The following is a 12,947-nucleotide window of genomic DNA, read 5'->3' on the forward strand; positions in this document are numbered from 1 at the left end:
TTTTTTTTTTAGAAAAAAGTTTGCAGTGCATGCCTGGGGCAAGGCAGGAAATGCAATTTGGTATTTGGAAACATCAGAAAATATTTCTTTGGGAGCCGTTTGTAATGTCACTTCACTGCATTGTTCTCTGTGTTCCAACTAATAAAATTATCAGTTCCAGGGTCTCGCTATCTTAAGTCCCTTTAAACCTGGTAAAGGAGACCAAATAAATACCTTCTCCTATCCTGCATTTTGTTGTCCAGATGTGACCTTGTCCCAATACCTAAAAGTGACAATGACCATTGTCATGGATGTGGAACACTGCAGTTTTTCTTCTAGTTTTCAGCATAGCTTTCAATCAAGTTTCCAACTAGGCAAGAAATAAAACAAAAAAGAAATAAAGGAGAGGTGTCTAAGCAACCAAGTCTTCCCTGGAAGAGAAGAGGAAGACGTGAGAAGTGAATAATAGGTTTATTTGCATATACACAAGAGAAGAGTTAACCGTTGCTGGGTGAGAAGGAGGTAAGGCTTCAGCAGAGGAAGGCACCTTGACAGACAAACAAGAGACTCTCAGCTTATTAAATCAAGCATAGTCACAAACTTCACTTGCCCCAAGCCAACAACTTAACTCATTTACCTGCTGTCCTAGAGAATCATTAACAAAACCAGCTGGAAAATAGAGAGAAATTATTTTATATATCTGGACCTGCCACTTAAAACTTTATGTACAGGATGCAGGAAAAAAACATAAGAGGCACTTCCAAATAGTTCTTGATCTAATCAGTGCCATCTGTCCTGCTGTTAAAAATATCTATTATGGAAGAAATTGGGTATTAAATGCGCCGTCAAAGTTGGGGCCTCAATTCTGAAAGAGTTGAGGCAAAGGTACTCTAGAAGTGGTTCCTGCCAGGTTTCCAGACCCACAACCATAGACACAAAATCTCTGGAGATGAGGGTGGAGCAGCTATAAAGCAAGCATTTCTCACCCTGCTCATGTGTGTGTCTTATGGGGCCTATCACCTGGTGAGCTGAGCCTAGGATGCTGGGAAGCCTCTGCCAAGGATGGAAGGCATACTTGCTAAAAATGATCTTTCTTGGCTTCTCAAGTTAACCAGAATAAACTCTGACTTCTCTTTTGAGTACCCAAATGAGATTAAGCCTTTTAACATGAAAAGACCAAGTTCTGCATTTGGGAACTGTAACTACCAAGTAGCTAGTTCCCAAGGGAACTTTAACTACTTCTTTTCAGGAAGATATGTGGATTGTCCTTTGAGAAGTCAGAAGAGGCTATGTGCTTATTAAAATAAAATAAATAGAATAGAATAAAATAAAGGACTGGGTGTGCTGACTCAGAAGGGGAAGAGAAACACACACTGAGTGATCGTATTTTTTTTTTTTTTGTATATAAAGGATTAAAAAATTCCAATTTAATACATTTTGGAAAAGCAAATGCAAAATGACTTGGGCTTATAAAACCAGCATTTACAATTATCTGTGAATAGTCAAAGACAAATCATAGAACCAATCTGATTACAAATCCAAAGTAATTCTAATGTTGGTTACAGAATCACTTACCCACTCCCCCAGTAAAAGTCCAGGTGTTAAGTTGTACACACCCCCATGCTACACACACTCCTTCATCTCCTTCTCAGTGTTTTCATACCCCAGCCGCATCACACACACCAGGCACATCTTCTCTTTCACAGAGCTTATCAGGATGGTATCTCCTTTTGGCTTAAACCAACCACCTTGTGTTTATAAATAACCCCCCCCCCCACCCCCAGTGCCTGAATTCATCCATGTCTTCTGCCTTCATAGGCAGCCTCCCCTTGGCTCCAGTTCCAGCAGGACAGGCCTTCCTCTGAAAGGAAGGCTGGGGCAGTGAGGCCACACTAGTCAGTGTTTGGCCCTCCCTACACCAATCCCAGCTGGGCTCCTAGTTGTCTAGCACCTTTGCACTCAAGAAAGTTATATTATTTTTCTCTCTCTTCCTTATTTCTTGCCAGTATTCTGCCTTTTCATAACATTTATGCCAACAAGATATCTAGTCATTCCTAGACCTTCCTGTTTTGCACAACCCTTCATAGATAACCAAGTGACTGCAACACTGAAAATCTGTTGCTCTTTTCTCTTCTAAACCTGTATCTACCTCAATAAAACTGAGTCTTTTATGGGAACCAGAAGACTTAAGACTAATGGGAACCAGAAGTCATAAGCCAGAGACTCCTCCCGCATACCCTCTGACTCCTAATAGACCTACTCAATAAGAATCTGTTACCTTGAGATGCCTACTGCTCTGCAAAGTCTAGTGAGAACACCACAGCCTCTATCAACTGCAAGTCTGAGGGAAGATGCCAGTCCCACCAATTCTGACCAATGGTTCTGGGTTGAGTTAAATGAATATAGTACCACATTCTGCTCCTCACTAAGCTTCTTCATTAACACACCTATAACAACTACTTTAGTAGCCTGAGCACAAAGCTCTGGAAAGCTGTCTTTGCCCTTCTTTCACTATGCCTCAATCCATCGTGGGAGCCAAGGAAGCACCTGCTGGCCTTGTGAGTGCCTCTTAGGATCTAGCACCTAACTGGTTAAAGTCTGTTATCCATGACTAGCTCTATTTTATGGCCTTCATACAGTACATGTTGCAGCATTGCTCAATTTGCAAACAGTGAAATTTATCAGGAATCTATATTCTCTTGAATCTGATCTTAAGTGCTAAACCTCTCATTAGCATTAAAAATTCTCTTTTTATAGTATGTCCACATTAAATGCTCAATAAAGAAGTGTTACTTAGAGAAAACATGGAAGATTTCTTTAAGAAAGGAACCATGCTTTCCTCTCCAGCGCAGCCAATGGGCTGAAGGCCTGTTTCCATTCTCCATTCTTCCAGCATAAATCTACAACTCACTGGCAGCACAACCTGATTTAACAGGCACCCATCATCCAGACCAGAACACCTATGGCATGTAAACAGGGTGAGATGGCAAAAAGTACAAATTCATAGGTCCTTTCTGATGGAGAACTAAAAGAAAGGTCTTATGAGACAATGAGCGCACACGTGCCATTGTGCGTACACAAGAACAAGTCGAACGTCTCAACAAAGATTTACTTCCACAGAGCCTTGCGCGGCACACTACGCTCACGTCTCACTAGAAAGGAGTCACTTGGGTTGTTTTTTTTTTCCCTTTCTTAACACAGCACAAGCCAACGGCCAGCTAGACATTCAGACCCGTTGTTGAATGTTGGATAGAAGGGAGCAGCATCAGACACAAAATTTCAGGCCCTGGTTTCATGTGCCTTTAATACTTGTTTTTCCTTTCCTCTGTATTCACTAAACAAATTTTTTTTTTTTTTTTTGTAAGGCTACTTTTGTAGCTTTTTGTTTTCCCTTTGTATTTATCATGTTTTTAATTTCTTCTCTGAGGAGGAATTCTCTGAATCTGTGTCTTCCAATTCAATTCGGTGCCTTTTGAGGCCACTGTGGCCATGAACAGCCCTGCTACTATCTGTGGCTGGGGTGTCAGTGGGGTCCTCTCTTGTTCCAGCATTGGGGGTCTCACAGGCCATTTCAGACCCGCAACAATCTTTGTGTAGGAGTGTCCCTGTCAGGGACGAGTTATCACGGTCAGTGTCTGAGTGTCCTGGGGAAGAGTAGGCCACCACCTCCAGCTCCCCCAAGGTCTGCCCGTTATTGTGAGGGTGAGAGGGACGAGGGTGTAAGCGTCCATTATTGTGGTTGGCACAGATGGTTTCGAGGCTCCTCTCCTCACTGTCATCAGACTGGGTCCTGGGACAGTTGCCAGACCCGCTGTTGAGAGTGGAGCCAGATGCCTTGGGGACAGGAGGAGAAGGTGGCTCCTCAGCCCGACTGCTCAGGGCCTTTCCATTGAGCTTCTTGGTTTCAAAAGGGTGCTCTACAGAGCCACTATTGCCAGTGTCCTGAGAGGTACCCTCTGGCACCTCTGCCCAAGCATGGCTGCTGTGCTCATGGCCTGGGCCATTGCTGGGAGTTCTAGGAGTCTCTTCTTTAAAAGTGTCCTTGCTGCAGCCTTCAGGTGGCAGGTCCTGATTCCTCTGGGCCATTGCTACGTTTAGACAGGCTTCCTTACTGGAAGAAGGGGCTGGGTTGTCTTTGTGGCTGGTTCCTGCTCTCCCTTCATCTGCCTCCCCGGTCACCAAGGAGGTCTCTCCATCTTTGTTATTTGAGTAGGAGATATAAGAGTAGCGGAGCCACTTGTAAGCTTTATAAATTTTTCGCTCAACTGATTCTATGTCAGAAGTTGGTGATGCCCGGCTTGGTTGAATCTCTAGCGTGGAAGTGCTCCGCTCAGGGGACGAGGTTGGGGAGGAGGAGAGGTCATCCACTTTGATCTGGGGGTAATCATAGTTGTCTTCTCCAATGTAAGTGTTGGTGGGCTTGATCGGGGCACTGGGCTTGTCTTCTCGGGTTGTCTTCTGTCGGCGCCGCATGGCATTCCGCTGCCAGGTAGAGGCTCGGCGTTCATTCAGCTCCTCCTCATCCTCAGAGCTGCTAGAGCTGCTAGAACTGCTGGATTCATCTTCAGGGCTGGGTGACCGTGGCCGGGGAAAGAGATCTGTGTCTAGTTCCACCTCACAGACATTCTCCTCAGAATCGGACTCATTGGAAAGGGCCAGGAGACGTTTGTCTTGGTAGCGCCGCAGAGCAGACAGACGCTGCTGGCGAGAGGCTGCGTCCTCACACGTGGGTGTTGGTGGAGTTGAGGCTACTGCGTTTGTGGTGGTGACCCGGAGGGGCCCCAGGTGGAAGGCGTTGTCGGCAGACTCATCTACTGTGGGAGGCGGGGAGCGAGGCAGTGAGGCTGAAGATTCTGAGTCAGTGTAGCCTGAGCGCTCGCTGACCCCTGCGTGCAGTTGGAGGATAGTACTCTCACTGAGGTCACTGTCTGAGTCAGAGCTCCAGCCCTCGATCTCTCGGCGTACGAGGGAATCAAAGAAGGCCATCATCCGGGGGTCTTCCTGGACCGACTGGTTGGCGTAGTCATGCGACAGGCCACTCCCACTGTTCAGCACAAGGCTGATGTACTCTTCATGGGTATAGAGACAGCGGGAATCGTCCTCAATCCGACCATCGAGGTCTCCAGTACATCCTGGCTGCTTGTATGGGCTCCAGATCTGAACAGAAAATGAAAAACAAAAGCAACAAGGAGTAACTGGAAAGTATTCTTTCACTGGTGGTGATAAAGAACACCAAGGCAGAACTTCCCCAGACCCTCCCTGTAATTTAACTAGGACTTGCTAACCAACTTAAAAATAAGTTCTTTACCAGACTGGATCATGTGGGCTGTGTATGAAAACTGAGGCTTTTAGAATCAGATGTGGGGAAATGCATGCTCTAGAACACAGTATTTATTAGCCTAGTGTCAAGAGACCTACCTAAGTCCTGTCTCTAGGCCCAGGGTAATCACATACTTTCTCCACCAGAATCTTCCTCCCTTTTAGTTTCATCTATTAGTAGTTGGACATTATAATAATAATCCTGGAGGATAGAGGATGACTTGAAGATTGCCCAAGGTGTTAAAGACTTTCAGAAGACCGAAGCTGTGCTCAGAGAGGTACCACTTTTCCCAAATGAAAACAGACCCAGCACTCAGCCCTCTATGGTAGTTAATATCTGAGCCTATAGCTCCACTTCTGCCCAACTGCAACATTCCTATTTTTAACTAATGGGAATTGCTCACTGGAGCTTGATAAGAATAGCCAACTGCCTACACTGCAGTTCCCTCTTGGACATACAGGCACCAGTTACCCAGGAAACTGGGTTCTCTTAACCAGGGAGCTGCTGGCTTGCTCCCCAACAAGTCTGTTAGCTATAGGAGTAGGTAGGACACATGCCCCAAGGACAGGTAACTGCAGCCCCACTCATAATACCCCTCCACTCCATGGTCAGGGACATGGACTCATAGCTAAAAGGCAGCAGAGCTAGGACTCAAACTCAGGTCTGCCTGACTTAAAGGCTTAACTTTACTGTTATGCAAAATCAAGTGCAAGGTAATTAAGCTGTCACTGCAAATGAGAACGATTAGCTCCACCTGACTGCAGACTGGTTCACAGCAGCACAGAGCAGCCCAGTTACATCAGCCTGTAGTCATGGCAACTCAGATGAAATCCCAGGCAATCTTCTTGCCTGACAGGCTGGTGTCTATCTTTAGATGGCATCCAACCCAGAGAACAGTGGCCCCTTAATTCCCCATCCTTCATCTAGACCAAGACTTCATTTCCTCAAAGCTATCTAAGGACAAATGTACCTCCCTGTGGGAATTCTCCTGAGTCCCATTCCTGCCATGCTTTACTTGGCAATTCCTGAGAGGTGGTGTCTCTGCAGAGGAACCCCCAGTTCCAAAGAGGCTGAAGAAACCTTCTAGATTAGCATCTCTCCACCAGTTCCCAACTTCAACTTTGTTCCCTATCCATAACTCTAGATGTGGCTCAGATGTTCTCTCCTCTCCAGCTTCATAATCTTACCCTAGAGAGTTTCAAGGGATTGGTTTTCACTTTGGAGTGCACAAGAATCATCAGAAGAGCAATTATAATGTTGATTCCTCAGTCCCACTCTTAGAGGTTCTGATTCAGTAAGTCATGAACAGGTATCAGGACCATGCATTTTTAGCCACTCAAGGGATGAGTAAGTAGGGAGACCAACTTTTGAGAAACACTAGACTACAGTTACCATAAAATAAGTAGAATAAAATAAAGGGTTTATCTGAAGGTTTAAACACGGTCTCCAGCATGTGGCTTAAGCTATAATTACTATCTCTGCAAACAGATGTCTAAGGGAATAAAAGAGCTTGGTGGCTTAGAAAGGAAGCTGAGTGGTCCAAAAGGGAAAGCCCTTAGGATTTTTTTTTTTTTTTTTTTGCATCTTATTCGTAATTCTGAGCCAAATCTCTCACCTCTCCAGTTTAAAAGTGGTAAAATGTCATTAACCATGTTCTCTAATATGAAGATAAATCTATTTGTACCTCACAGAAACTCACAATTTGTTAACAAAAGTACAAAATAACAACAGTGAGATGCTGGCTTAACTCCTTACCAAGCCCATTTTTAAGTTTCAGTATATTACTACCCAGCTCCTACATTTTCCCTTCAGGAATGAAAAGTCATAACACTGAAAGTTAGTTTGCATTTGAGCTCTGGAATGTATTAAGCTGAGGTAGACTGTTCATTCCTGAAGCCTGGAGTAATGGAGTGAAATGCAGGATTAAGAGGCAGGAGTCTTGAGTGTGGGTTTCCACTGACTCCTAGTTAGTGGGTGATGCGCAGCTCCTTCCTCTGAACAGTAAATTAGATGGGTCTCATCCAATCCTAAGATTCAGAGCAAAACAAAACCTTCACTCCAGACACACAGTACAGCGCTTCAGGAGTAAGGGGAGCAGGTAGGAACCCCAGACCTGTCATTTCCTGTGGCCCTGAGCAAATGACCTCACACTTGAAAGCCTGTTTCTCATATGTGTAAATGAGAAATTATACCAAAGCCCATACCCAACACCAATAAATGTGATGTTTTCTCTTTCATTTGGCAATTGAATGCCTCAACCAGAATGTTAAAACCCACCCTCAGAGAAACTTCTGAACATTATAAGTACTGACCATCCCTATTATCTTGGTCCTAATCCTTAGTATTAATATATAAATTCCAACCATTTGTGAAATTGGTAATCTCTTTACACTGGAAAGTTAACAACTCAGAAGTGAATCAATGAAAAACCAACTTCCTGTTACATGTTAAATGTGGCAGCCGGGCGTGGTGTCTCAAGCCTGTAATCCTAGCACTTTGGGAGGCCATGGCGGGTGGATCACTTGTGGTCAGGAGTTCGAGACCAGCCTGGCCAACGTGGTAAAACCCTGTCTCTACCAAAAATACAAAAATTAGCTGGGCGTGGTGACAGGTGCCTGTAGTCCCAGCTACTCGGGAGGCTGAGGCAGGAGAATTGCTTGAACCCGGGAGGAGAAGGTTGCACTGAGCCGAGATTGCGCCATTGCACTCCAGCTTGGGAGACAAGAACGAAATCCTGTCTCAAAAAAAAAAAAAAATACATATATATATATGGCTCGACATGTCTCATCATCGGGCAAAGTTCATGAGAAAGCCAGGCGTGGTGGCTCACACCTGTAATCCCAGCACTTTGGGACGCCAACGCAGGAGTATCCCTTGAGCCCAGGAATTTGAGACCAATCTGGACAACATGGCAAAACCCCGTCTCTACAAAATACAAAAATTAGCCAGGAGTGGTGGTGTACACCTGAAGTCCCAGCTACTCGGGAGCCTGAGGTGGGAGGATCACCTAAGCCTGGGGAGGTTGAGGCTGCAGTGAGCCATGATTGTGCCACTGTACTCCAGCCTGCTGGGTGACACAGTAAGATCCTGTCTCAAAAAAAAAAAAAAAAAAAAAAGAAAAAAGAAAAGAAGGAAAAGAAAGAAAAGAAGTGAAGAGACAAGACGAGAGATGAGACAAGTATTTTCCTCTCCATGCACAGTGAAGTTTAGCTTAAGGGGCTGCTGAGAAAAAGGATGCAGTTCAATTCTTATTCAAACATCATAAAAATGGAAAGCAATTAAGTGACAAGTGTTTGAGTTACACAAGTGATCATGATACGCTTTTATTTTTGGGAAAGGGTCTCACTCTGTCACCCACGCTGGAGTGCAGTGGCATGAACACGGCTCACTGCAGCTTCAATCCTGGACCCAAGTGATCCTCCCACCTCAGCCTCCTGAGTAACTGGGAGCACAGGCGGGCACCACCATGCCTGGCTAATTTTTAAATTTTTCGTAGAGATGGGGTTTCCCTGTGTTGTCCCTGACAACAGGGACTCTTCTCCTAGCGGAAGGTGGCAGTAAATGACAAGGACAGAGAGAAGGGGGAGTAGAGAGAGAAAAGCAGGTCTCAGGCTGGACCAGAACGTGGTGGCTAATGCTCTTTGAGCCACTGATCCTCTCAGAAATAGCAGGCAGGAAAGTGACATTTATTAAAATAGGAGTCAGGCACAGGTAATTCACAAGGCACTCCTGGGTGGTAAGGCACCGTTAGCACCCTCACTTTCCAGATGGGAGACAGAACCAAGGGTCGAGACTCAGCGGCCTTTCAGGATAATGTAAGTGCAGGGTGAGGCAGTAATTCCAATTGAGATGAGGCCAGCATGGCCATTGGTCTCATCCTTCTCCTTACCACCTCCCTTCCTGCAATTCTTAGTGCCATGCCATTCCCAGCCAGACTGTGAATGGGGATGACACCTGTGAGACAGCAAAGCTGAGGACTCCAGAGCTTTTTGCTTTCCTTCTCACTATGATCATCTGTACATACTTAATGTTTCAAAGGGCTAAATGTGCCTCCTGGTGGAAGAGGGTTCAGATCCCATGCAAACCAGGGAGCAGTGAGCTCCATAGTTCAGTCTGTACAACCTCACAGAGAAAACATTTTTTTCTCTGAGAACTTGGCTAGTTTGCAACATATGACATTTAGGGCAAGGACTTCAGTTGACTAAACAATAAATAGGGAGACTTATCACAGAAGCATCCCAGAGTGCACACTCAAACAGGAATTCCTCTTGTAAAGGAGATGCCCAAGCAGAAAGCTCTCTGAGAAAGAGAATGACGTCAACAGGCCCAGAGAGGACACGTTACAGAGTCAACCCATTAGTCATCGGCCAAAGGAGAGGGGAAAGCAATGCAAGGGACTAGGCCATTTCAATGACTGCCCTACTGAAAGGATAGAATCTAGCAGCAGAATTGGGCTGCTTGCTGCTTTCCCACCAGCATGGCAAATGTGGTGGTGACTGGGAAGAACAAAGGGCAGGGCTCTATCCTAGCTTTGCCACCAATTAGCTGTGTGACCTTGGACAGTTAATTTGTAATTTAAATCTCATCATCTGTAAAAAGAAAAAGTCAGTAAAAATGATTTCCTCATTCTAGCCCCACAGGGAAATGTGTGCTGCCATGAAAGTCAGCTCTGATCCACAGGACCAGCAAAGCCTAAATCAAGGAAGTTGGACTAAGGCCAAAAAAATACTGACCTACATGCCAATATTATATATATATATTTTTGGAGACAGAGTCTCGCTTTGTCACTCAGGCTGGAGTGCAGTGGTGCAATCTTGGCTCACTACAACCTCTGCGTCCTGGGTTCAAGCGATCCTCCTGCCTCAGCCTCCTGAGTAGCTGAGACTACAGGCACACACCACCACACCCGACTAATTTTTGTATTTTTAGTAGAGACAGGGTTTCACCATTTGGGCCAGGCTGCTCTCAAACACCTGACCTCAGCTGATCCACTTGCCTCAGCCTCCCAGAGTGTTGGGATTACAGGCGTGAGCCACCACGCCTGGCCTCTTTATTTCTGACAGCTGCCCCCTGCCATGAAGTACAACTTGATTTAGCTCTGGATAGTTATTTTTTTTAAGAACAAAAGAAAATGAAAATTATGAAATAAAATAATCACAAGTTAATTTTTATTTTTTTCTCTGAAAACTCTCAGGTTTTCAAAGTCATTTTAATAAAAAAATTGAGGAATTTTTTTTTTTTTTTTTTTAAACAGGGTCTCACTCTGTTGCCTAGGCTGGAGTGCAGTGGTGGGAACATGTTCACTGTAGCACGACCTCCTAGGTTAAAGCAATCCGTCAGCCTCAGCCTCCCAAGTAGCTAAGACCACAGGTATACACTAATTTTTAAATTTTTTGTAGAGACTGGGTCCCACTATGTTGCCCAGGCTGGTCTCAAACTCCTGGGCTCAAGTGATCCTTTTGCCCCAGCCTCCCAAAGTACTGGGATTACAGGTGTGAGCCATCACACCCAGCCAAAATCGAGGTATTTTAGCTTTTGGCAGGAACATCACCTATTCTTACTTAAAAGTCATTATCTCAGGGACCTCAAGAATTAATCATTTACCCTGAATTCTCATTTTCTCAGATGTGGAAAAAATGGTACTAGCAACTGGAATACAAGTGATGGGCAGTGGGTCATCCTTCTGTGGACACAGGCCAGGCTAGGACCCACTTTTGCAGTTATAAAAACATTTCTTGGTAGAGGTAAGTTCATTCAGCCAATGTGCAAATGATCCAAGTATTTAGTGTTCATACCCAAGTAGCCTCAATTACAACCACATGCAGTAGTTTTTGTGATATATCCTGAGACAATTTAACTATGATTCTGGCAATCAGTAGTTTTATCCATGCCATATTAGGATGGCAATTAATGCAAAGTACATACAAAGTAACTGAGGGGATAGTGGCTCTCCTAACCTCCAGATGAGGTTTGGAAAACAGAATTCATTATACTCAAGGCCAAAGGCTTTTGAAAATGTTGCAGCATACAAGGTAGTGTCTAGAAGACAACCTCTGTTTCAAAGCCTAGTGATTAGTGTAAAAAAATGGTTCCAAGCCAGGTACAGTGGTGCATGCCTGTAGTTCCAGCTACTTTGGGGGGCTCAGGCAGAAGGATTGCTTGAGCCCAGAAGTTTGAGTCCAGCTTGGGCAACACAGCAACACCCTGTCTCTAAAAAAATTTTTTAAATGAAAAACTAAATGGTTCTGAAAAGAGTATTTTAAATCACCTTTCTTTCTTCCTTTTTAAAATTTATTTATTTTTATTTTTTATTTTATTTTTTAAGATGATGTCTTGCTATGTTCTCCAGGCTGGCCTCAAACTCTTAGGCTGAAGTGATCCTCCTGCCTCAGCCTCCCAAGTAGCTGGGACTACAGGTACTGTCACTATGCTGGCATCACTTTTTAATATCAGCTTTCTAATATTTTATAATATGTTAAAATCTGAGAATTCTGATAGACCTTTAGTATGTTTAAATATGAGGTCCTACATAAATTGTTCTAGTTTCTTCTAATTATAAATTGTGAGAATTTCTCTAAAAGGACAGAAGGGGAAGGTGCCTCACCTTGATAATCTTTTCTACACCAGAAGAGCAGATCATGTAGGTGTGGGGATTAAATCGGACTTGGTTAACAATAGACCGATGCCCTTTCAGCACCATGAAGGCTCCGTTGACCACCCTACCAATGCCACCTGGGAAAACAGAAGGAAACAAAAATCAGATGATGAAATGAATGAAAGTAAATAGGTTCCAGTAATGGCAGATAAACAGCTCTGAACGGGAGCAAAGATTTTTGGATAAAAGTTGCTATGGAAAGAGAGAAGATGAAACACCTCTCAGCATATGTGCTCTTATGAAGAGCCTTTATTTAGCCTTTAAGCATTGCCCACACTCACCCACTGCAATTCCATTGTCAATGAAACCAAAGCCACTTAAAACATTTCTCAAATTTTTGATCCCCAAGATGGAAGCCAAGTGTTACCTTAGAAAAGGCCAACCATGAGCAAAATGAGACTGAACTGCTTGGGAATAGTTAGGCAGCTGAATCAAGGACATGCAGAACCAGAAGCATATGACTTAAATGTACAAAAAACATCTCTAATCCATTTGCCCTCCGTGTCTATGATGAAGACAGCAAACAAAACAAAACAAAAAACCCCATAAAAACCAAAACCACTGGGGGAAATAATAGAGAGAATACTTTTCCCCCTGATAGCAGGGAGAACTAAGGATATAGAAAGAAAGAAAAATTTGGATCACTTTCATAATAAGCAGGGTCCAAGTAGTGAAAATTAGAATTAGAGAGTGGGCCTTAAAGATATCATGTACAGATTAAAGTCAAGAGGACATTGATAGAAAGCTGTATTTTAAGGACCATCCTGTAGGCTTCCTTCTTCAGTGAATGAGAAAAGTGCCAGAGGCCTGGAACTTGTAACATAGATAAACATGTTATCATTTATGAACTTGGGATAAATTCAAAGGTTCCACTGCACTGGTAATGGTATCATACTCATCCAGAACACATGCACATAAATTCTGATCAAGTTCCTTCTGAGCAATCAGACAACACAGTACACACAGAGAAACATGTGCCCTTGGCTAATTGGC

General features: G+C 44.0%; 1 protein-coding gene across 5 annotated transcripts in view; it reads right to left on the reverse strand.

Annotated features, from left to right (window-relative positions):
* Positions 1-431: 431 nt before the first annotated feature.
* The window catches only part of DCAF5 (DDB1 and CUL4 associated factor 5), a 103,228-nt gene continuing 90,712 nt past the window's right edge, over positions 432-12,947 (reverse strand). For all 5 annotated transcript variants that reach the window (XM_054447411.2, XM_054447407.2, XM_054447408.2 and 2 more), the window contains exons 8-9: positions 11,904-12,031; positions 432-5,136 (exon numbers count right to left, since the gene is read on the reverse strand). In XM_054447411.2, the coding sequence (XP_054303386.2) occupies positions 3,382-5,136; positions 11,904-12,031 (1,883 nt within the window). In that variant the 3' untranslated portion in view covers positions 432-3,381. The remainder of the gene's footprint in view (positions 5,137-11,903; positions 12,032-12,947) is intronic.

The sequence above is a fragment of the Pongo pygmaeus genome, chromosome 15, assembly GCF_028885625.2.
Source record: "Pongo pygmaeus isolate AG05252 chromosome 15, NHGRI_mPonPyg2-v2.0_pri, whole genome shotgun sequence".
NCBI classification, from domain to species: Eukaryota; Metazoa; Chordata; class Mammalia; order Primates; family Hominidae; genus Pongo; species Pongo pygmaeus.